The sequence below is a fragment of the Danio aesculapii genome, chromosome 12 (genome assembly GCF_903798145.1).
Source record: "Danio aesculapii chromosome 12, fDanAes4.1, whole genome shotgun sequence".
NCBI classification, from domain to species: Eukaryota; Metazoa; Chordata; class Actinopteri; order Cypriniformes; family Danionidae; genus Danio; species Danio aesculapii.
Window position 1 is genome coordinate 4291974 of NC_079446.1, and position 26578 is coordinate 4318551.

Consider the following 26578-nt stretch of genomic DNA (forward strand, 5'->3'; position numbering starts at 1 on the left):
TCCTGTTCAACCTTTATATGCTCCCTCTGAGCCAAATAATGAGAAAAAACCAAATCTCCTACCACAGCTATGCTGATGACACTCAGATCTACCTAGCCTTACTGCCTAATGACTACAGCCCCATTGACACCCTCTGCCAATGCATTGATGAAATTAACAATTGGATGTGCCAAAACTTTCTTCAGTTAAACAAGGAGAAAACTGAAGTGATTGCGTTTGGGAACAGAGATGAGGTTCTCAAGGTAAATGCGTACCTTGGCTCTAAGGGTCAAACAACAAAACATAAGGTCAAGAATCTTGGTGTGACTCTGGAGTCAGATCTGAGTTTTAATAGTCATATCAAAACAGTTAGTAAATCAGCATACTATCATCTCAAAAACATTGCAAGAATTAGATGCTTTGTTTCCAGTGAAGACTTAGAGAAACTTGTTCATGCTTTTATCAGCAGCAGGGTGGATTACTGTAATGGCCTCCTCACTGGCCTTCCCAAAAAGACAGTCAGACAGTTGCAGCTCATCCAGAACGCTGCGGCCAGAATTCTGACCAGAACCAGGAAATCAGAGCACATCACACCTGTCCTCAGGTCTTTACACTGGCTCCCAGTTACATTCAGAATAGATTTTAAAGTATCATTACTGGTCTATAAATCACTAAATGGCCTAGGACCTCAATACATTATAGATATGCTCACTGAATACAAACCCAACAGATCACTCAGATCTTTAGGATCACATAAACTAGAAATTCCAAGAGTTCAGTCAAAGCAGGGTGAATCGGCTTTCAGCCACTACGCCCCTCGCTGCTGGAATCAGCTTCCAGAAATGATCAGATGTGCTCCAACATTAGGCACATTCAAATCAAGACTGAAAACACATCTGTTTAGCTGTGCCTTTACTGAATGAGCACTGTGCTACGTCCGACAGATCGAACTACTATGTTTTTCTCTTCTTTTTAATTCTTTTATAACACATTTTATCAGCTTTTATTTTATTTTATTTCTATTTTTACCATTTCTATTATTTGTTTTTTATTTCTCTTATACTTGTTTCTTTTATTCCTGTTTATGTAAAGCACTTTGAATTGCCACTGTGTATGAAATGTGCTATATAAATAAACTTGCCTTGCCTATATATATATATATATATATATATATATATATATATATATATATATATATATATATATATATATATATATATATATGTATATATGTATATATGTATATATATATATGTATATATGTATATATGTATATATATATATATGTATATATATATGTATATATATATATATATATATATATATATATATATATATATATATATATATATATATATATATATATATATATATATATATATATATACACATATATATACATACATATACATACATATATACATATATATATATATATATACACATACATATACACACACAGTGAAACTTGATCTAGTCATATACTGTTTCAAATAGTTGCATCTCAGGCAAACATTGTCTAAACATATCAACCATACATTTATGAAAAGCTTAATTATTTATAAGATTTATTTAGGATTCAGATGACGTAGAAATCAAGTATAAAACACATCATACTCATAGGTGTCATACTAGAAATGATTGCAATGGCTATAAGAAAAGAAATTATTAATCAAGTAAGAATATTAGATTTATTTATGAATATTTTTGTCATTCTTACCCATTGATAGATGAGTTTGCCCCACTCCTCAGGTCTCCTCCACATTATAAGACATCGTGATTTATTTTTATCCAACCATTCCAGATTTCCTACGCCAAAAAAGATCAAATCATAATCAAACAATCATTTTCTACTTGATCTTGTTTAGTCGATGGATGTTTGTGGTCTCACCTTTTTTTCTTAACTCTTCAAAAACTACTTGTATGGCTTCGACTGAAAGTTTTCCTGAGCAACAGTAGTTCAGGGGAAATATACAAAATGCAATTAATGGCACAAAAGAAACAGGGATCTGATTTATAAATCTTGTGTAAAGGCTGCACGATACTGGAAAAACAGATATCCCATATACATATTGAGTTTAATTTTAACAGATTTTTAATTTCAATGATAAGAATAGCTTTATTTGGAAATACTTAATACATTTTAATTGATTAGGATGATTTTGTAGTCTAATGTACATTGTAAAATGCAACATGATAATATTTTTAAGAATTTTTATACAGATACTTTAGGTAGACTAGAGCTACAAATTAAAATGACATCAAACTGTAAGTTTTATTATTAATAATAATAATAATAATAATAATAATAGTTATTATTATTATGAAAAATAAAAATTAGTAAATAAATATTTCTAACATTACTATTTCCAGGTTTGTGTGTTTGTTAATCAGCGAACTCTGATTTTTAACATTCATGCAATGCACTTTAGTTTATTATTAATATTTGTATTATGATTATTTTCTAACTTGCAAATCTGCTTGACTAGTCTTATCCATCTGAATGTTTTAATTAGGCAATTTTATTAAATAGATTAGGGTGATTTTTGTAGTCGAGTGCATTTGCATTAAATGTAATAAACCAATGACAAGCATTTATAAATACAATTAAGCAAAGTAGCAAATTAAATAGATGCTTAATGGTTTTCTGGGAGTCAAGCAGTATTCATGTAGACAAATTTAATAATTAAATGTAAAATAACACTGTATAATGTTTATATTATATTATATTATATTATATTATATTATATTATATTATATTATATTATATTATATTATATTATATTATTTTATATTATATTATTTTATATTATATTATATTATATTATATTATATTATATTATATTATATTATATTATATTATATTATTTTATATTATATTATTTTATATTACATTTGACTTGACATGGACGTCACAATTACACTGGACTAACTATATGCATTTGTTTAAATGTTAAAGCAGACTTTCAACACTTGTCTAAGGGAGGCTTGACATAAAAACCACAATAATTAATATATATATATACTGTATATAGTTGAAGTCAGAATTATTAGCCCCCCTGAATTATTCGCCCCCCTGTTTATTTTTTCCCCCAATATCTGTTTAACAGGGAGACCAGATTTTTTCCACACATTTCTGAACATATTAGTTTTAATAACTCATTTATTACCTGATTTATTTTCTCTTTGCCATGATGACAGTAAATAATATTTATCAAGACACTTCTATACAGCTTAAAGTGACATTTAAAGGCTTAACTAGGCTAATTAGGTTAACTAGGCAGGTTAGGGTAATTAGGCAAGTTATTGTATACAATACAAAAAATATATAGCTTAAAGGGGCTAATAATATTGACCATAAAATGTTTTTTTTTTTATTTAAAACTGCTTTTATTCTAGCCGAAATAAAACAAATAAGACTTTCTCCAGAAGAAAAAATATTATCAGAAATACTGTGAACATTTCCTGATCTGTTAAACATAATTTGGGAAATATTAAAAAAAGAAAAAAAACTGCAAAAGGGGGTTTAATAAAACTGTACATGAATAATTTAAAACAAAAAAAAAACAAAAAGAAACAAACAGTATTATAATTCTTTAAATATAAAAGGTATATTATATATCCTGTACATAAATGTATTTAATCTTCAATTAAATATATATATATATATATTTTTTTTATAATTATTTTTATAGGGGTTTTCACCGTTATTGATAGGACAGTGGAGATTTACAGACAAGAAAAGCATGGGGAGCAGAGAGAGGGGAAGGATCGGCAAAGGACCTCAAGCCAGGAATCGAACTCGGGTCGCCGCGAGCACCTGGGTGCTATATGTCGACTAGGCTTGTGCCAGTATTCGGTAATGCGATAAATCACGGTAATGAATATGCACGATATTGTTATCGCGGGCACTTCAAAATACCGTGAAAAATAATAGATCCGAATTTATATTCTTAGAACGCGCCTTAGCTTATTTTCCATCAACCGCTTGAAGAAACACTGCGTATATGCTGTGCAGAACTGATGCGCACTCTGATGTAAACAATCCCCACATGTAGAAGCACTGTGTGCACACAGCGCGCGCCGCTGCTGCCACCGCTCTCTAATCCTCACACGAAGAAGCAGCATGGCGGAAGGAGGAACGCTGCCGACAATTTATCCCCCTTCAGCTTATTTTCCATCAACCGCTTGAAGAAACACTGCGTATATGCTGCGCAGAACTGATGCGCACTCTGATGTAAACAATCCCCGCATGTAGAAGCACTGTGTGCACACAGCGCGCGCCGCCGCTGCCACCGCTCTCTAATCCTCACACGAAGAAGAAGCATGGCGGAAGGAGGAACGCTGCCGACAATTTATCCCCCTTCAAAAAAAAAGTCAGAGGTTTGGAAATATTTTGGGTTCCAAAAAAATGCAGAGGGATTGCTGATCGAAGACGGTTTCCCTTTGCACTTTCACTTTGATATAATTGCTCAAGTTTACTTTTATATTGTGTATTGTTTTATTTATATTTATTTGTATTTAAATGTTTTAAGTACTTTTAGTTAATTAAAAGTTATTAAAGTTACTAAGTTGACGAAACTGAAGTTTTTTGTGTTTTTTTACCTGTTTCTCAAGTAAAATTACAATATCGTGATAATACCGTATACCGTGATCAAAGCTCAATCAATTAATCGCAGCATGAAAATGTGATACCGGCACATGCCTAATGTCGACACACTAACCACTAGGCTACTGGCGCCGACCAATTAATTAATTTTGAAGTTACAAAAAATGTTAATTAAAAACATGCAAATGATGCATTTCTTAGTAACTTTATAGTTAAACTTTGCAATTACTCCACAGTCATGTGTGTTTGATTCCTACTCAACTATAATCCCTATTTGAGCCATTTCCAATGCTAAAACCTTCCTAAAAGTGAACGTAGAGCAGAATACATTTTGATTTACTTACTAATGATAATGGCTCGTTTGATGATATCAAGTGTTTCAATAAAATCAGTATTTAAGTGAAATATGATTTCTTAAAGCTGTGCACACAAATTTTGAGTGGGAAGTGTCGTACACACTTTTGCGTCCCCGTTTGATGATTAAGCCGCAAACCATCATATTATCAAATAAAAGGATACTCTCAATTTTCTTGTTGTTGAAGACGGGGCTCTCCTGCGCTTCGAGCACATCCAGAGTGTAGAGTTTGCGGTGTCGACAGTAGGACAAAACCAGCGAACACCAGGCCGCCAGCTGCTTCTGTCTCGTGTCAACATTTGGCTGCAATCTGCAGAACAAAATCAACTCAAATCCCGTCATATCAACAGAGGCTATTAAAACGAACTCACTTTTCAGCAGCATTAGTGGTTCTGGTATTTCTCAGTATTTTTTCCCATTAATTCTTCTCGTATAAGTTTTTTAAAGTCTTACATGAAGTGTTACAAGCCATGAATTGTTTACATTTTTAAATTATGTTTGCATTAAATTTAATGTCTGTGTGTATGTATGCACGTATGTATGTATGTATGCATGTATGCACGTATGTATGCATGTATGCATGTATGCATGTATGCACGTATGTATGTATGTATGTATGTATGTATGTATGTATGTATGTATATATATATATATATATATATATATATATATATATATATATATATTTATATATATATATATATATATTTATATATTTATATATATTTATATATTTAGTTAGTTGGTTAGTTAGCATTAAATTCAATTTAAAATTCATTTTATTTTTCATGTTTAATTGTTTGCATTAAATTAAATTTACAAAAGTGATTTTTATATTCAAACATATCAATTAAAATGATGTTTGCATTTAATTTTAAAAGGTGACTTTATTTACAAGAAAAGCATGTACATTTTAAATTACTTTTTTTACATTTTTAAATTATGTTTGCATTAAATTCAATTAACAAAAATGATTTATATATAAGAAAAGCATTTCAATGAAAGTGTTTCCTGTTTCAAAAGCCAACTGTTTGTGAAAATAAATTGTCAAAATATGGGTGAAATTATGTTCTGCATTTAGAGTAATTTATTATGTAAAAAAACTTATTGCTTCCTTAATTTTTTTTATTGTATCTGTATATATTACATTTGTATTACATGAGTATTTTTGGGGCCTTAAATAAAGTATTTAATTAAAATAGAAAAAGTAAATAAAATATCATTAAATGTTTCTTGCTCTAAATATCTGAAGGGATTTTTTTTTTTTGATAATTAAACAATTGTTACACTGAATTGAATTTTAATTGATTTCATGTACAGTATAAATCTTGGTTAAAAATAAAAAAGCACCACTGACATAATTTTTGCTAAGAAAAATACATTAAACTTAGCAAGACCTTTTAAAACCATTGCTTGAATTCACATTTTCATTTTTGGATGCCATACATTTGTTTCACTCAATATGATAATAATTTATACATTTTATACAGATACCTTAGGTAGGCCAGTACATTAAAATTACTTTTTAAACAGTGTCGATTTTCATAATAATAATAATAATAATTAAAAAGTAAACATTTGCTCTAGGTTATAAACAAAGATTTCTAAACATGTCTTAGGTTTGTTTGTTTTTTTAATCAGCGAACTCTGATTAGGACATTTATACAATGCACTTGGCTTATTATTATTTTGATTATTATTATTAATAATAATAATATAATAACAATAATAATAATATTAATAAGAATTTTCTAACTTGCAAATCTGCTTGACAGGTCATCAATCTATCTACCCTAATTTACCTACCTAAGCATTTAATGTAACACTGCATTTAATGCTATAATACTTTTGCAACTGTGAAACTGCACATCATAACTATATAAATTAATTTAATCCGTCAACAGTATCAAATATAAAGTGTCAAATGTGGTGATTTGATTACTTCCGTAGCGGAATGCGAACAGCGGCTTTATTCGCCACACAAACGTCTATTTTTACACGAGACCAAAGTGTGCAAACAATACTGTGGACACGAAAGCTCGTTAATCAATCTTCACTCGATGACAATGATGTAAAAATGTATTTACTTACGTAAAGAATGGAGGAAAGTTATACTGCCAGGGCCACTCAAAACTCATCGCAGATTTCGACCAGTTCTGTTGATGTGCGGCTCCGCGTCAACCTGCTTCCGCTCTGCTGGAAATGTGGGAAGCACATTGTCAAAATAAAAGTCCTAAGAAACTCCATCCTATGCTTTTATCTATTTTAACTATCTTATCCTTTAAATCTATTCATAAATATGAATAATACTTCACAGATGTTTGTTATACTATAATTGTTTTTCTCATACGTATATTTAAATACAGACTAACAAACAAAAAAAAAAAATAATAAAATAAAAAAAAAAAAAAAAAAGAATAATAATAATAATAATATTAATAATAAATAAATAAATAAATAAATAAAAAAAAAAAAAATATATATATATATATATATATATATATATATATATATATATATATATATATATATATATATATATATATATATATATATATATATATATAATGGTTACTTCTTATTTCTTTTAATGTGCACAAATAATGACCAATTTCAATATTAAAATACATCTAAATACGTGGTTTTGCACTGTGGCCTCAAAGGAAGAAGGTCACTGGTTCGAGTCCCGGCTGTGTCAGTTGGTATTTCTGTGTGGAGTTTGCATGTTCTCCCCGTGTGGGTTTCCTCCGGGTGCTCCAGTTTCCCCCACAGTCCAAACACATGCTCTATAGGAGAATTGGATGGACTAAATTGGCCGGAATAGTTAGCGGTTCATTCCAGTGTGGCAAATCCTGATTAATAAGGGACTAAGCCAAAGGAAAATTAATAATATTAATAATAGGTCATTTTTATTTATTTTTTATTTGCAGTTTTACTTTATTTTCCTGTTTGTTTGTTTGTTTGTTTGTTTGTTTGTTTTTGTTTGTTTGTTTGTTTGTTTCAGCCCCTGTTCAGTTTTGTTCCCTATGGAAACCCGTTCCCGCCACTGAATAAAAAAAACGACATTTCATCTCAGAAATGTATGATATAAAGTCAGAATTCTGAGTTTATATCTACAATTCTGACTTAATTCACAATTTTGAGTTTACATCTCACAACTCGGAGGTAAAAAGATGGCAATAACCTTTTTTATTTTTTATTCAGAGGCGGGAAGAAACTTTCTTCTCTTTATAATATATTTATCTGTTCGTCGGTCATTCGAGCATGTGGCGGCGCTGTGGGCGGATCCTCACGTCCGGAAATGACGGCACTGACATCAAGGCGCCGAAATAAACAGTACTACTTGGCCATGATAACAGAAATCAGTAATATTTCCATAAATAATAACCCACTGATGCGTTTAATCATCCCGCGCAGCTCCCTGTAACACTGCTAGGAAAACAGCAGAAGGTTTGACTCCGCCCCTTTATTTTTGTGCTGTTTCTGAACGCATTAATGTTCGTTATGTGTTTCATTACTGTATTATTGGTGTGCAGCGGAGATGCAGGAGGCGCAGGACACACTGGCGGAGCGCGTGGAGTCGCTAGGAGTCGGTGAACGGGACAAAACCGGAGAAACGGAGGAGCAGAAGGAGAAAGACGGACATGAGGAGACCAGCACAGCCGCTACACACACTCCGACGGAGGACACCGGTATGAGCTTTACAACACTCCTTTAGCACACCTGTACTATTGGTAAAGTTGGGGTTATATTCGCACACTCGTTCAATTCAAACTTGTGTGAGTGTGTGTGTGTGTATATATATATATATATATATATATATATATATATATATTACCACACTACTTTGAATATTTGGTCTGAAATCACATGCAAGTATGACTTCAAAACCACGTTAAAACAACTATTAATTTGACTGTAAACAATGTTGTACTTTGATAGTCTTTGGCTGCTAATATGGTTTCAATACTTCGAATTCACAAAGAATAATTTACTTAAATTACATTATTAAGGAGAATGTCTGAATGTGCGAATTTGAAATCATCTTTACACCAATTCTTTTACCATACTTGTACTGTGGATTAAGGTAAAGTTGGTTTTATATTCACACATTCAGACTTTCCCCTTAATAATATAATTTCAGAGTAGTATTCTTTGCCTATTTTAAATATTGGAATTATATTAGCAGTCAATGGCTATCAAAGTACAACATTGTTTACCGTTAAATAAATAGTGCTAATCAGGGGCGTAGCGGACATTTTAAAAGTGCGGGGGACAGCTTTATGAAATCATACGTTCATATAGTTATTACTCACCTGTTTCTAAATAAAGAGGTAAAGTTGGTTTTATATTCGCACATTCGTTCATTTAGCAGTCTATATTGTTTACCATGTTACTTTGAATATTCGATCTGAATTTGCTTGCAAGTGTGACTTGAAAACAACATCGTCACTGTTTATTTGACTGTAAACAAACTTTGATAGTCATTGGCTGCTAATATGATTTCAGTATTTAGAGTTTGCAAATAATACTTTTATGAAATTATATTATTATTAAGGGGAAAGTTAGAATGTGTCAATATAAAACCAACTTTACCTCTATTTTCTAGATGGTCTGTCTGTAAAAGTGAGGGGGCCTGATCCCCCCCGTCCCCCCCAGTTGCTACGGCCCTGGTGCTAATGTTGTTTTGAAGTCATATTTACATATTTAAACAATATAGGGAGGGTGTCACAAGTTGTCACTATTCAAAAATAATGAATGTGTGAAAATAAAACCAACTTTACCTCAATGTACTGTGGAGTCATTCATAGAAATACTATCAAAATCATAATTATGGTTTTTCTTTATGGTGACTTTGTGTTTGAGTAAAACGCCTTTTTAGTTTTATTCTTCAAACTACTGATGTCATTTCTTGTGTATGTTAAGTAAAAATGTCATTTAGAGGATTTCTGCGTAAAACAACAGCAACGTCATGTTTTTATTGTATTATAGTAATATTTGTATATTCATTTTTGGACAAAACAAGGGAGGGTAAATGTCAATATATCCATTTTTTGGGTGAATTGCCATTTAAGAGCAGTGCTTTTTAATTTCCTGCCCTTATGATGCAATTATTTTAAAGGGATAGTTCACCCAAAAACGAAAGTTTACTCATTTACTCACCCTCCAGTAATTTTTATGTTATTCTTTATTGTGTTGTACACAAAAGAGATATTTTGAAGAATGCTGCCATAGTAAAAAATACTGAGGAAGTTAATGGTTACTGGTTGCCAGCACTCTTCATCTTATATCTTCTTTTGTGTTTAACAGTAGAAAGAAACTCATAAGGGTTTGGAAACAAGGGAGATTAAATGACGATATTTTCATTTTGGGGTGAACTGTCCCTTTAAGAGCAGTGTTTTTTTTTTTTTTTCTGCCTTTATAAACACAAAAAGTTTGAAAACAAGGAAGGGTAAATGACAATATATTCATTTTTTGAGTGAACTGTCCCTTTAAGAGCAGTGTTTTTTAATTTCCCGTCCTTATAAACACAAAGTTTGAAAACAAGGGAAAATAAATGACGATGTAACAGTGTCCTTTTAATTTCCCGCCCTTATGATGCAAGTATTTTAAAGGGATAGTTCACTCAAACATGAAAATTTACTCATCATTTACTCACCCTCAAGTAATTACAAACTTTTAATGTTTCTTTAATCTGTTGAACACAAAACGGATATTTTGAAGAATGTTGGAAACCGGTAACCATTGACTTCCATCGTATTTGTTTTTTGTACTATTGAAGTCAATGGTCACCGGTTTCCAACATTTTTTAAAATATCTTCTTTTCTGAAAAAAAAATCTCATAAAGGTTTGGAACCACTTGAGATTCATTTTTTTCTGTTGAAGAAAAATAAGGTAATTTAAAAAAAAATCTTGAATCCTGCAACCATGAACTTCCATAGTAAGAACAACCAATACAATGGAAGTCAGTGGTTACCGATTTTCAGCATTCTTCAAAATATCTTCTTTTGTGGTTCAACAGAAGAAAGAAACTCATAAAAGTTTGGGAAAGTACATGACATAATTTTCATTTTTTTGGGTGAACTGTCCCTTTAAAAGCAGTATTTCAAATTTCCCGCCCAAATGAAAAATGTGATTTTAAAGGGATAGTTCACCCAAAAAATAAAAATTTACTCTCAAGTGGTTCTTAACTTTTATATGTTTCTTTATTATGTTGAACCACAAAAGAAGATATTTTGAATAACGCTGGAAACTGGTAACCATTGACTTCCATAGTAGAAAAAAATAAATACTATGAAAGTCAATGGTTACAGGTTTTTAACATTTTTCAAAATATCTTCTTTACTGAAAAATAATCTCATAATAGTTTGGAAGCACTTGAGATTCTTTCTGTTGAACAAAAAGATTATTTGAAAAATGTTGGAATCCTGTAACCATTGACTTCCTTAGTAAGACCAACAAATACAATGGAAGTCAATGGGTACCAGTTTCCAGCGTTGTTCAAAATATCTTTTGAGGTTCAACAGAAGAAAGAAACTCATAAAAGTTTGTGAGAGTAAATGACAATATATTCATTTTGCAGGTCAACTGCCCCTTTAAGAGCAGTGTTTTTAATTTCCCGCCTTAACAAATATGCAATTATTTTAAAGGGATAGTTAACCCAAAAAATTTTAATTGACTAAGTTTTTACTTATCCTCAAGTGATTCCAAACTTTGTGTTTCTTTATTTTGTTTAACACAAAAGAAGATATTTTGAAGAAATCTGAAAACCGGTAACCATTGACAATCATAGTATTTGTATTTCCTACTATGGAAGTCCATGTTTACCAATTTCCAACATTTTTCAAAATATCTTCTTTTCAAAACAGGAATCTCAAAGTTTTGAAGATTATTTTGAGGACAAAATGAAGATATTTTGAAGAATGCTGGAAACTGGTAACCATTGACTTTCATAGTAGGAAAATGCAATGGAACGCAATAGAAGTCAAGTTATCGGTTTCCAGCATTTTTCAAAATATCTTCTTTTGCTGTTCAACATAAGGAATTTTGTAAATAAGGGAGAGTAAACTGGGTGAACTGCCCCTTTAAGAGCAGAGTTTTAATCTCCCATCCTTATGAAAGCTGCAGAAGGACAGAAGGAGTTGACGGAGGAGCAGAAGGAAGAAAAGAGCACAGATGGAGAAGTGAACGGTGGTGAAGGACAGACGCAGCAGGAGGTGGAGGAGGAGGAATGGATGATCCCTTACAGTGATGAGGAGATGGAGGAGCCGCAAAACTGGATGCCTCCACCCGCAGAGATCAAGCGCCTCTATGAGCTGCTGGCCAAAGGGGAAGAGCTGGAGCTGCAGTGGGTTCCTCTTCCCCGCAGACCCCCGACTCCTCCACGAACACCATCACCTGAGGGAGACGGAGACGACTCGCAGGACCACATGCAGGAGCAGGCCGAGCGCAAGTAAGTCCACATGAGCACATGGGTGGAGGAATGGGCTGATGTGGGTTTTCTTTAGGGCCGGGACATACCAAGCTAACAATCGGTTAACGTAAGTCCAGCTAGTTGGTTTAGTATGTGCCACTTGTCAGGTTAACAATGGATCGAGCTCAAATATATATATATGGTAATGACAAGCGTAATAACACTTCACAGTATTAAAAATAATACACTTTTATAGCCTATTTAAAGGGGTAGTTCACGCAAAAAAATTTTTGGTGATCATATCCTCACACTTGTTTCAAATCTCTATAAGTGTCTTTATTTGGTTGAACACAAAAGAAGATATTTTGAAGAATGCTGAAAACCAGTAACCATTGACTTCCATACTAGTTGTTTTTCCTATTATTGCTGAAAACTGGTAACCACTGACTTTCATAATAGGAAAAACAACTACTATGGAAGTCAATGGTTATCCGTTTCAAACATTCTTCAAAATATCTTCTTTTGTGTTTAACAGAATAAAGGAAATCATAAAGGTTTGAAATCATTCGAGGGAGTAAATACAGATGAGTTTCTTTATTTCTGTTAAACACAAAAGAAGATATTTTGAAGAATGCTGAAATACTGGTAACCACTGACTTTTATAATAGAAAAAACAACTACTATGGAAGTCAATGGTTATCTGTTTCCAACATTCTTCAAAATATCTTCTTTTGTGTTTAACAGAATAAAGGAAATCATAAAGGTTTGAAATCATTCGAGGGAGTAAATATAGAGTTTCTTTATTTCTGTTAAACACAAAAGAAGATATTTTTAAGAATCCTAAAAACCGGTAACCACTGACCTTCATAATAGAAAAAATGCAGGTCAATGGTTACCCGTTTTCAACATTTTTAAAACATCTTCTTTTGTGCTCCACTAAATAAAGACACTTTTAAATGTTTAAAATAAATAAAGGGAGAGTAAATAATTTTATTTTTGTGTGAACTACCCCTTTAAATGCGCTATAACAGTGTATTATTTGTAATACTGTGGTTGTTACACTTATCATTACCATTCATACACATACAAATAAAGCTGATCTGTTCATCTCCAATATGCCGCTCACCCAAAAATCTTAATTTACTCACTATTTACTCTCCCTCAAATGGTTTCAAACCTTTATTAGTTTCTTTATTCTGTTAAACACAAAAGAAGATGTTTTGAAGAATGCTGAAAACCGGTAACCAATGACTTCCATAGTAGGAAAAACAACTACTTTGGATATTTGTATTTATTTTTTCGACTAAGGAAGTCAGTGGTTACCCGTTTTCAACATTTTTCAAAACATCTTCTTTTGTGTTCAACTAAATAAAGACACTTTTAAAGGTTTGAAACAAGTGAAGAGAGAGTAAATTATTTCATTTTGGCTATAACAGTGTATTATTTGTAATACTGTGGTTGTTACACTTATCATTACCATGTCTATCTGCAATAGGGTCCTCGCACCGAATATATCTCCAAGATTGCTTAAAGGGATAGTTCACTCACAAATCTTAATTTACTCATTATTTACTCCCTCAAATGGTTTCAAACCTTTATGAGTTTCTTTATTCTATTAAACACCAAAAATATATATATTTTAAATAATGCTGAAAACCGGTAACCATTGACTTTCATAATATGATAAACATACTATGGAAGTCAATGGCTACCTGTTTCCAACATTCTTCAAAATATCTTCTTTTGTGTTTAACAGAATAAAGGAAATCATAAAGGTTTGAGGGAGTAAATAAAGATGAGTTTCTTCTGTTAAACACAAAAGAAGATATTTTGAAGAATGCTGAAAACCGGTAACCATTGACTTTCATAATAGGAAAAACAACTACTATGGAAGTCAATGGTTATCTGTTTCCAACATTTTTCAAAACATCTTTTGTGTTCAACCAAATAAAAACACATTTTAAACGTTTGAAACAAGTAAAGGGTGAGGAAATGATTACATTTTGTGTGAACTACCCCTTTAAATAGGCTATAACAGTGTTTTATTTGTAATATTGGGGGATGTTGTTACACTTATTCCCATTCATACACAAACAAATAAAGCTGATCTGTTCATCTCCAATATGCCGCTCACCCAAAAACCTTAATTTACTCAATATTTACTCTCCCTCAAATGGTTTCAAACCTTTATTAGTTTCTTTATTCTGTTAAACACAAAAGAAGATGTTTTGAAGAATGCTGAAAACCGGGAACCATTGACTTCCATAGTAGGAAAAACAACTACTATGGATATTTGTATTTATTTTTTCGACTAAGGAAGTCAGTGGCTACCAGTTTCCAACATTTTTCAAAACATCTTCTTTTGTGTTCCACTAAATAAAGACACTTTTAAATGTTTGAAACAAGTAAAGGGAGAGTAAATAATTTCATTTTTGTGTGAACTACCCCTTTAAATGCGCTATAACAGTGTATTATTTGTAATACTGTGGTTGTTACACTTATCATTACCATTCATACACAATCAAAAAAAGCTGATCTGTTTTTCTATCTGCAATAGGGTCCTCGCACCGAATATATCTCCAAGATTGCTTAAAGGGATAGTTCACTCACAAATCTTAATTTACTCATTATTTACTTTCGCTCAAATGGTTTCAAACCTTTATGAGTTTCTTTATTCTGTTAAACACCAAAAAATATATATTTTAAATAATGCTGAAAACCGAATGCTGAAAAAAATACTATGGAAGTCAATGGCTACCTGTTTCCAACATTTTTCAAAACATCTTCTTTTGTGTTCAACAGAATAAAGGAAATCATAAAGGTTTGAAACCATTTGAGGGAGTAAATAAAGATGAGTTTCTTCTGTTAAACACAAAAGAAGATATTTTGAAGAATGCTGAAAACCGGTAACCATTGACTTTCATAATAGGAAAAACAACTACTTTGGAAGTCAATGGTTATCGGTTTCCAACATTTTTCAAAACATCTTTTGTGTTCAACCAAATAAAAACACCTTTTAAAGGTTTGAAACAAGTAAAGGGTGAGGAAATGATTACATTTTGTGTGAACTATCCCTTTAAATAGGCTATAAAACTTTTATTTGTAATATTGGGGGATGTTGTTACACTTGTTACCATTCATACACATACAAATAAAGCTGATCTGTTCATCTCCAATATGCCGCTCACCCAAAAACCTTAATTTACTCAATATTTACTCTCTCAAATGGTTTCAAACCTTTATTAGTTTCTTTATTCTGTTGAACACAAAAGAAGATATTTTGAAGAATGCTGAAAACCGGTAACCATTGACTTCCATAGTAGGAAAAACTACTATGGATATTTGTATTTATTTTTTCGACTAAGGAAGTCAGTGGTTTCCGGTTTCCAACATTTTTCAAAACATCTTCTTTTGTGTTCCACTAAATACACTTAAATAATTCAAACAAGTAAAGGGAGAGTAAATAATTAAATTTTTGTGTAAACTATCCCTTTAAATGGGCTATAACAGTGTATTATTTGTAATACTGTGGTTGTTACACTTATTACCATTCATACACAAACAAAAAAAGCTGATCTGTTTTTCTCTCTCCAATAGGGCGCTCGCACCGAATATATCACCAAGATTGCTTAAAGGGATAGTTCACCCACAAATCTTAATTTACTCATTATTTACTCCCTCAAATGGTTTCAAACCTTTATGAGTTTCTTTATTCTGTTAAACTCCAAAAGATATATATTTTAAATAATGCTGAAAACCGAATGCTAAAAAAAAATACTATGGAAGTCAATGGCTACGTGTTTCCAACATTTTTCAAAACATCTTCTTTTGTGTTCAACAGAATAAAGGAAATCATAAAGGATTGAAACCATTTGAGGGAGTAAATAAAGATGAGTTTCTTCTGTTAAACACAAAAGAAGATATTTTGAAGAATGCTGAAAACCTTTCATAATAGGAAAAACAACGACTATGGAAGTCAATGGTTATCGGTTTCCAACATTTTTCAAAACATCTTTTGTGTTCAACCAAATAAAAACACCTTTTAAAGGTTTGAAACAAGTAAAGGGTGAGGAAATGATTACATTTTGTGTGAACTATCCCTTTAAATAGGCTATAAAACTTTTATTTGTAATATTGGGGGATGTTGTTATACTTACTACCATTCATACACATACAAATAAAGCTGATCTGTTCATCTCCAATATGCCGCTCACCCAAAAATCTTAATTTACTCACTATTTACTCTCCCTCAAATGGTTTCAAACCTTTATTAGTTTCTTTATTCTGTTAAACACAAAAAAAAGATATTTTGAAGAATGCTGAAAACCGGTAACCATTGACTTCCATAGTAGTTGTTGTTCCTACAATGGAAGTCAATGGTTACCTGTTTCCAACATTCTTCAAAACATCTTCTTTTGTGTTTCACTAAATAAAGACACTTTTAAATTTTTATATTTGTGTGAACTACCCCTTTAAATAACCTATATTTTTTTTATATTGTGGAATATTATTACCATTCATACACATGCAAATAAAGCTGATGTATTCTTCCATCTCCAATAGGGCGCTCACACCGACTGAATTTGACTTCGATGAAGAACAGACTCTGGCGACTCCTAAAAACTCTTTTCTTACTCGTCGAAGAACTCCAGGTATGAAAACACTGGATAATACACACACACACACACACACACACACACACACAGTATAAATGAACGTAGTGCGCTTGTGTTGTGATTTACAGGATCTTCTGCGCGCTCTACGGTGAAGCGCGAGGCTCGTCTGGACAAAGTGCTGTCAGACATGAAGCGCCACCGAAAGATCGAGGAGCAGATTTTAAGGACGGGTCGAGATCTGTTTAAAAGCGATAAAGCGCGCGCCGGGCCGGCCATCGAGAAGCCTTTATCACCCAACAGCCAGAGAGAGAGGGAGAAAGAGCGCGAGCGGGACAGCGACCCCAGCACCGTCTTCAGTCCCAGACAGAGGAGATACTGACGGACAACTCACGCATTCAGGGGGGATTTGGGTTGAAGTCAGCATAATTCATCATTCCACATTGGACAATGAGACGCTCGTATTTCACTGATGCGTTGTGTTTAATTGATACTGTTTTTTACTGTGTGAAGAAATAAATGTTTTGCTGATGTGTTGGTGTCATGCTGTTCTTTTATTTATTAAAATACTAAGAAAAATGATATATTTATACAACAGTTCTGTCTGCTTCTGGAATCTGATCTACGCTTATTTCTGCGATGAGAATAAAGTATACAAAACTGCATTATTTAAGTATGTTTTTTGTCAAAGTGTTGACCTTTTTTCTTTCAATTTTGAACTTATAACAAAAAATTCAGACTTTTTTCTTTGAATTTTGCATGTGCATGCAGTGAGCACAAGGTCTAAAATTTAAAATATAATAATAAAATTATTATCGTTCTTCTTTGGCTCTCAGTGAAGGCGGTCGCACTTTTTCCCTCTCCGTCTCATATCTCTCCTAGCTGGCTCCTCTTGTCTGTCTTATTCTATCTCTGAGGCTCTCCGTGCCCTGCTATCCAAACAAATAAGGAATTATGGATTTGATCAACTGGTCTCTGAATGCGATTGACACCATCTTCTCGACGAGAAGTTTGGGTTCGGGGGAACCCACCTGTCCTGCGGGGATGTTCGCAGCTGGATACGTGATGGACGGGTGGGAGAAGTGGCACGTCGTGTACCTGGCTGCTCTGTCTCTGGAGGATATTGAAGACATTTACCTATTCGGAACTTTGATAACGGTTTCTGCTGATGGGCTTTTGCGGGGCCCTGGCGTATCGACGAATGATGAAAGCGGTCAGTGCTGCTCGAAACCCCACCAGGCTGGCCAGCTTGATTGAAGCGCTGATGGGCAGGCTTGCTAATAATCAGACTGCAATATTAGATCGCAAACTGGAAAACATCGGGGTGAAGTTAGCAGCTTTGCAACAAAATTTAGCCAGATCTGGACACCAGTGATGGACATTAAATATCTGTGAAATCGGCAGGTATTGACCTAAAGTTGAAGTATCTTTCTACTCTTTCGGCTTCCCTGTGTTTTCTTTTCTCCTGCCAGACGGCCTCGGCTGGAGGAAAACAACTTCTCCTGGATAGCAAGATAAGGAGACGCTCTGAAATTCCTGCTCCCCGTCAAGGACACCTGTTGGACTATACAGGCTTACGCACACACACACAGAGATACACAACACGACACTTCCTGGCCCCAATCCAACGCCTTCGTATGCTTTCACCCACTGGAGGGGGTGAGCGGGTCTGTGACCAGCGCCTCCATGGCTGCAGGACCTGATGGCTGCCCACCCTTACCGGACTATATCCACACCCCCTGTTCCCGTCCCCTGTGGCAATGTTATGTCTTGTCGGTGTGTTTTTGTGCTAGATTGCTGGGGCTTTTTCTTTTCCCTGATCTCACATTGCTCTAACTTAAGAGCAAGGTGAGAGGGAGTTTTTTTTTTGCCTCTCTCTCCTGATTGTATTTTATTTCCTGTTCCACCTCCTGTGACCTGTCTTCCCTGGAGTTGGGATGTCTGTGCACGGTCGGGGGGGTTCCATTTACCTGCATTTCGTTGCCTTGTACTTGTACATGTGTGATGACAATAAATTGAATCTAATCTAATCTAAAATATTTAAAAAATAAATTGGGAAAAACTAAAGAGATTAAAACAAGGCAGAATTGAGAAATATAAACTCTGAATTCTTAGAAAAAAGGATTATTTTTAATGGTTTAACGGTTTACGCCAAAATGAAAATTTCTCTCCATTTAATCAATCTGGGTTGATTTGGAACCCTAGAAAAAAATGCCGGGTTATTTCTACTCAATTCTGGGTGTATTAAGAACTAACCCAACTGCTGGGTTAATTTTGAAAATTAAATGAATAGGAGCAAATTCAACCCAATTTTTGTGTTAGTCCATATTTTACCTAATATGGGTTTAAAATAACCCAGCATTTCTTAGAGTGGGGGTTAATTTGATAAAACTTTATTGATACCAAAAAAAACTAGATATTAAAGTTTGAGGACAAACTTTATGGTGGCTTGAAAAGCCGAGTCTGAATTAGCATGTTACTAGCATGAATGAGCAAGTAACTAGCATGATTCTAACATAAATTAGCATGTAACTAGCATGATTCAAGCATGAATTAGCATGTTACTAGCATGTTTCAAGCATGAATTAGCATGATTCTAGCATGAATTAGCATGTTACTAGCATGTTTCTAGCATGAGTTAGCATGTTACTAGCATGTTTCTAGCATGAATTAGCATGTTACTAGCATGATTCTAGCATGAATTAGCATGTTACTAGCATGTTTCTAACATGAATTAGCATGTTACTAGTATGTTTCTAGCATGATTTAGCATGTTATTAGCATGATTTTAGCATGAATTAGCATGTTTCTAGCATGAATTAGCATGCTATTAGCATGATTCTAGCATGAATTAGCATGTTACTAGCATGATTCTAGCATGAATTAGCATGTTATTAGCATGATTCTAGCATGAATTAGCATGTTACTAGCATGATTCTAGCATGAATTAGCATGTTACTAGCATGTTTCTAGCATGAATTAGCATGTTACTAGCATGATTCTAGCATGAATTAGCATGTTACTAGCATGATTCTAGCATGACTTAGCATGCTATTAGCATGATTTTAGCATGAATTAGCATGTTTCTAGCATGATTCTAGCATGAATTAGCATGTTACTAGCATGATTCTAGCATGAATTAGCATGTTACTAGCATGTTTCTAGCATGAATTAGCATGTTACTAGCATGATTCTAGCATGAATTAGCATGTTACTAGCATGATTCTAGCATGAATTAGCATGTTACTAGCATGTTTCTAGCATGTATTAGCATGTTACTAGCATGATTCTAGCATGAATTAGCATGTTACTAGCATGATTCTAGCATGAATTAGCATGTTACTAGCATGATTCTAGCATGAATTAGCATGCTATTAGCATGATTCTAGCATGAATTAGCATGTTTCTAGCATGATTCTAGCATGAATTAGCATGTTACTAGCATGATTCTAGCATGAATTAGCATGTTACTAGCATGTTTCTAGCATGAATTAGCATGTTACTAGCATGATTCTAGCATGAATTAGCATGTTACTAGCATGATTCTAGCATGAATTAGCATGTTACTAGCATGTTTCTAGCATGTATTAGCATGTTACTAGCATGATTCTAGCATGAATTAGCATGTTACTAGCATGTTTCTAGCATTGATTAGCATGTTACTAGCATGTTTCTAGCATGAATTAGCATGTTATTAGCATGATTCTAGCATGAATTAGCATGTTACTAGCATGATTATAGCATGAATTAGCATGTTACTAGCATGTTTCTAGCATGAATTAGCATGTTACTAGCATGATTCTAGCATGAATTAGCATGTTACTAGCATGTTACTAGCATGAATTAGCATGTTACTAGCATGATTCTAGCATGAATTAGCATGATTCTAGCATGAATTAGCATGTTATTAGCATGATTCTAGCTTGAATTAGCATGTTACTAGCATGATTCTAGCATGAATTAGCATGTTACTAGCATGATTCTAGCATGGATTAGCATGTTACTAGCATGTTTCTAGCATGAATTAGCATGTTACTAGCATGATTCTAGCATGAATTAGCATGTAACTAGCATGATTCTAGCATGAATTAGCATGTTATTAGCATGATTCTAGCATGAATTAGCATGTTATTAGCATGATTCTAGCATGAATTAGCATGTTACTAGCATGATTCTAGCATGTTACTAGCATGTTTCTAGCATGAATTAGCATGTTACTAGCATGTTTCTAGCTTGAATTAGCATGTTACTAGCATGATTCTAGCATGGATTAGCATGTTACTAGCATGTTTCTAGCATGAATTAGCATGTTACTAGCATGATTCTAGCATGAATTAGCATGTTACTAGCATGATTCTAGCATGAATTAGCATGTTATTAGCATGATTCTAGCATGAATTAGCATGTTATTAGCATGATTCTAGCATGAATTAGCATGTTACTAGCATGTTTCTAGCATGAATTAGCATGTTACTAGCATGATTCTAGCATGAATTAGCATGTTACTAGCATGATTCTAGCATGAATTAGCATGTTATTAGCATGATTCTAGCATGAATTAGCATGTTACTAGCATGATTCTAGCATGAATTAGCATGTTATTAGCATGATTCTAGCATGAATTAGCATGTTATTAGCATGATTCTAGCATGAATTAGCATGTTTCTAGCATAAATTAGCATGTTACTAGCATGTTTCTAGCATGAATTAGCATGTTACTAGCTTGTTTCTAGCATGAATTAGCATGTTGTTAGCATGATTCTAGCATGAATTAGCATGTTTCTAGCATGAATTAGCATGTAACTAGCATGATTCTAGCATTAATTAGCATGTAACTAGCATGTTACTAGCATTAATTAGCATGTAACTAGCATGTTACTAGCATGATTCTAGCATGAGTCAGCTTGTTTCTAGCATGAATTAGCATGTTGTTAGCATGATTCTAGCATGAATTAGCATGTTACTAGCATGACTAGCATGTCACTATCGTGTTGCTAGCACCTTTCTAGCAAGATTAGCATGTCAGTAGGATGTTAAATCTGTTAGCGTGTGTTAGAATAGCTAGTCACAGTCTCTGAGACAGTTGCTAGGGTGCTGAAATTGGTTGCTAGGGAGTGGCTAGTAAGTTTAAAGGTAATCACTGATTGGCTGCTGGCTAGACTGAGTTGATTGAGGCCAGACTCTAGTCTGTAGGACAGTCTGATGCAGAGTTATGAGCTCACAAAGGTTGATCCAATGTTAAGTCAATGGGAGTCTTTTACAATGGAAGTCTATGGGACAGTTGCTAGGGTGCTGTAAGTGGTTGCTAGGGAGTGGCTAGTAAGTTAAAAAGTCATCAGTTATTGGCTGCTGGCTAGACTGAGTTAAATGAGTCCAGTTAGAAGTCTGTAGGACAGTCTGATGCAGAGTTATGAGCTCACAAAGTTTGACCCAATGTTAAGTCAATGGGACTTTTGGGATTTTTCTGGGTCGTTTTTCGGAAAACCCAAGGTCGGATCAGTTAGAAAAGATATAGCAACCCGAGTCAGACCAGTTTGAAGGTTTGACGAAAGTTTGAAGTATGTAGCTTGAAAGGCCTAGGAGGAGATACACTTAGAAATTAGTCTCAGAAGAATAAGAAGAAGAAGAAGAAGAAGAAGAAGAAGAAGAAGAAGAAGAAGAAGAAGAAGAAGAACTAGATATTAAAGTTTGAGGACAAACTTTATGGTGGCTTGAAAAGCCGAGTCTGAATTAGCATGTTACTAGCATGAATTAGCAAGTAACTAGCATGATTCTAACATAAATTAGCATGTAACTAGCATGATTCTAGCATGAATTAGCATGTTAGTAGCATGTTTCTAGCATGAATTAGCATGATTCTAGCATGAATTAGCATGTTACTAGCATGTTTCTAGCATGAGTTAGCATGTTACTAGCATGTTTCTAGCATGAATTAGCATGTTACTAGCATGATTCTAGCATGAATTAGCATGTTACTAGCATGTTTCTAGCATGAATTAGCATGTTACTAGCATGTTATTAGCATGATTCTAGCATGAATTAGCATGTTTCTAGTATGAATTAGCATGTTATTAGCATGATTCTAGCATGAATTAGCATGTTACTAGCATGATTCTAGCATGAATTAGCATGTTACTAGCATGATTCTAGCATGAATTAGCATGTTACTAGCATGTTTCTAGCACGAATTGGCATGTTACTAGCATGTTTCTAGCATGATTTAGCATGTTATTAGCATGATTCTAGCATGAATTAGCATGTTTCTAGCATGAATTAGCATGTTATTAGCATGAATTAGCATGTTACTAGCATGATTCTAGCATGAATTAGCATGTTATTAGCATGACTCTAGCATGAATTAGCATGTTACTAGCATGATTCTAGCATGAATTAGCATGTTACTAGCATGATTCTAGCATGAATTAGCATGTTACTAGCATGATTCTAGCATGGATTAGCATGTTACTAGCATGTTTCTAGCATGAATTAGCATGTTACTAGCATGTTTCTAGCATGAATTAGCATGTTACTAGCATGATTCTAGCATGAATTAGCATGTTACTAGCATGATTCTAGCATGAATTAGCATGATTCTAGCATGAATTAGCATGTTACTAGCATGATTCTAGCATGAATTAGCATGTTATTAGCATGATTCTAGCATGAATTAGCATGTTACTAGCATGATTCTAGCATGTTACTAGCATGTTTTTAGCATGAATTAGCATGTTTCTAGCATGAATTAGCATGTTGTTAGCATGATTCTAGCATGAATTAGCATGTTTCTAGCATGAATTAGCATGTAACTAGCATGATTCTAGCATTAATTAGCATGTAACTAGCATGTTACTAGCATGATTCTAGCATGAGTCAGCTTGTTTCTAGCATGAATTAGCATGTTGTTAGCATGATTCTAGCATGAATTAGCATGTTACTAGCATGACTAGCATGTCACTATCGTGTTGCTAGCACCTTTCTAGCAAGATTAGCATGTCAGTAGGATGTTAAAACTGTTAGCGTGTGTTAGAATAGATAGTCAGTCTCTGGGACAGTTGCTAGGGTGCTGAAATTGGTTGCTAGGGAGTGGCTAGTAAGTTTAAAGGTAATCAGTGATTGGCTGCTGGCTAGACTGAGTTGAATGAGGCCAGACTCTAGTCTGTAGGACAGTCTGATGCAGAGTTATGAGCTCACAAAGGTTGATCCAATGTTAAGTAAATGGGAGTCTTTTACAATGGAAGTCTATGGGACAGTTGCTAGGGTGCTGTAAGTGGTTGCTAGGGAGTGGCTAGTAAGTTAAAAAGTCATCAGTTATTGGCTGCTGGCTAGACTGAGTTAAATGAGTCCAGTTAGAAGTCTGTAGGACAGTCTGATGCAGAGTTATGAGCTCACAAAGTTTGACCCAATGTTAAGTCAATGGGACTTTTGGGATTTTTCTGGGTCGTTTTTCGGAAAACCCAAGGTCGGATCAGTTAGAAAAGATATAGCAACCCGAGTCAGACCAGTTCGAAGGTTTGACGAAAGTTTGAAGTATGTAGCTTGAAAGGCCTAGGAGGAGATACACTTAGAAATTAGTCTCAGAAGAATAAGAAGAAGAAGAAGAAGAAGAAGAAGAAGAAGAAGAATAATAATAAGTTTAAGATAGATAACAGTATGCTGGCTTTTCAAGCCACCATAACTAGATATTAAAGTTTGAGGACAAACTTTATGGTGGCTTGAAAAGCCGAGTCTGAATTAGCATGTTACTAGCATGAATTAGCAAGTAACTAGCATGATTTCAACATAAATTAGCATGTAACTAGCATGATTCTAGCATGAATTAGCATGTTACTAGCATGTTTCTAGCATGAATTAGCATGTTGTTAGCATGAATTAGCATGTTTCTAGCATGATTCGAGCATGTTACTAGCATGTTACTAGCATGAATTAGCATGTTACTAGCATGATTCTACCATGAATTAGCATGTAACTAGCATGATTCTAGCATGAATTAGCATGTTATTAGCATGATTCTAGCATGAATTAGCATGTTATTAGCATGATTCTAGCATGAATTAGCATGTTATTAGCATGATTCTAGCATGAATTAGCATGTTACTAGCATGATTCTAGCATGAATTAGCATGTTACTAGCATGGATTAGCATGTAACTAGCATGATTCTAGCATGAATTAGCATGTTACTAGCATGTTTCTAGCATGAATTAGCATGGTATTAGCATGATTCTAGCATGAATTAGCATGTTACTAGCATGATTCTAGCATGAATTAGCATGTTACTAGCATGTTTCTAGCATGAATTAGCATGTTACTAGCATGATTCTAGCATGAATTAGCATGTTACTAACATGTTTCTAGCATTAATTAGCATGTTACTAGCATGTCTAGCATGAATTAGCATGTTATTAGCATGATTCTAGCATGAATTAGCATGTTACTAGCATGATTCTAGCATGAATTAGCATGTTACTAGCATGTTTCTAGCATGAATTAGCATGTTACTAGCATGATTCTAGCATGAATTAGCATGTTACTAGCATGATTCTAGCATGAATTAGCATGTTACTAGCATGATTCTAGCATGAATTAGCATGTTATTAGCATGATTCTAGCATGAATTAGCATGTTACTAGCATGATTCTAGCATGAATTAGCATGTTACTAGCATGATTCTAGCATGGATTAGCATGTTACTAGCATGATTCTAGCATGAATTAGCATGTTTCTAGCATGAATTAGCATGTTACTAGCATGATTCTAGCATGTTACTAGCATGTTTCTAGCATGAATTAGCATGTTACTAGCATGTTTCTAGCATGAATTAGCATGTTGTTAACATGATTCTAGCATGAATTAGCATGTTTCTAGCATGAATTAGCATGTAACTAGCATGATTCTAGCATTAGTTAGCATGTAACTAGCATGTTACTAGCATGATTCTAGCATGAATCAGCTTGTTTCTAGCATGAATTAGCATGTTGTTAGCATGATTCTAGCATGAATTAGCATGTTACTAGCATGACTAGCATGTCGCTATTGTGTTGCTAGCACCTTTCTAGCAAGATTAGCATGTCAGTAGGATGTTAAAACTGTTAGCGTGTGTTAGAATAGCTAGTCACAGTCTCTGGGACAGTTGCTAGGGTGCTGAAATTGGTTGCTAGGGAGTGGCTAGTAAGTTTAAAGGTAATCAGTGATTGGCTGCTGGCTAGACTGAGTTGAATGAGGCCAGACTCTAGTCTGTAGGACAGTCTGATGCAGAGTTATGAGCTCACAAAGGTTGATCCAATGTTAAGTAAATGGGAGTCTTTTACAATGGAAGTCTATGGGACAGTTGCTAGGGTGCTGTAAGTGGTTGCTAGGGAGTGGCTAGTAAGTTAAAAAGTCATCAGTTATTGGCTGCTGGCTAGACTGAGTTAAATGAGTCCAGTTAGAAGTCTGTAGGACAGTCTGATGCAGAGTTATGAGCTCACAAAGTTTGACCCAATGTTAAGTCAATGGGACTTTTGGGATTTTTCTGGGTCGTTTTTCGGAAAACCCAAGGTCGGATCAGTTAGAAAAGATATAGCAACCCGAGTCAGACCAGTTTGAAGGTTTGACGAAAGTTTGAAGTAT

General features: G+C 34.0%; 3 protein-coding genes across 4 annotated transcripts in view; 1 reads left to right on the plus strand and 2 right to left on the minus strand.

Moving 5' to 3' along the window:
- Window positions 1-7154, minus strand: part of vps25 (vacuolar protein sorting 25 homolog) — a 14232-nt gene extending 7078 nt beyond the window's left edge. Inside the window, exons 1-4 of the mRNA XM_056469108.1 lie at window positions 7035-7154; window positions 5108-5253; window positions 1871-1924; window positions 1700-1788 (exon numbers count right to left, since the gene is read on the minus strand). Coding sequence (XP_056325083.1) covers window positions 1700-1788; window positions 1871-1924; window positions 5108-5253; window positions 7035-7081 — 336 coding nt within the window. The 5' untranslated portion in view covers window positions 7082-7154. The remainder of the gene's footprint in view (window positions 1-1699; window positions 1789-1870; window positions 1925-5107; window positions 5254-7034) is intronic.
- Window positions 1-26578, minus strand: part of taok2b (TAO kinase 2b) — a 363536-nt gene that overhangs the window by 227566 nt on the left and 109392 nt on the right. The gene's annotated exons all lie outside the window — the stretch shown is intronic.
- On the plus strand, window positions 8254-17635 carry pagr1 (PAXIP1 associated glutamate-rich protein 1). 2 transcript variants are annotated; one of them, XM_056469106.1, is made up of 5 exons: window positions 8254-8393; window positions 8480-8635; window positions 12066-12396; window positions 16921-17009; window positions 17102-17635. In XM_056469106.1, exons 2-5 carry the CDS (start codon window positions 8485-8487, stop codon window positions 17350-17352), a joined length of 822 nt encoding a protein of 273 aa, XP_056325081.1. In that variant the 5' UTR covers window positions 8254-8393; window positions 8480-8484; the 3' UTR covers window positions 17353-17635. The 2 variants fall into 2 exon arrangements, with proteins under 2 accessions (XP_056325081.1, XP_056325082.1); XM_056469107.1 differs by having other exon boundaries at window positions 12072-12396.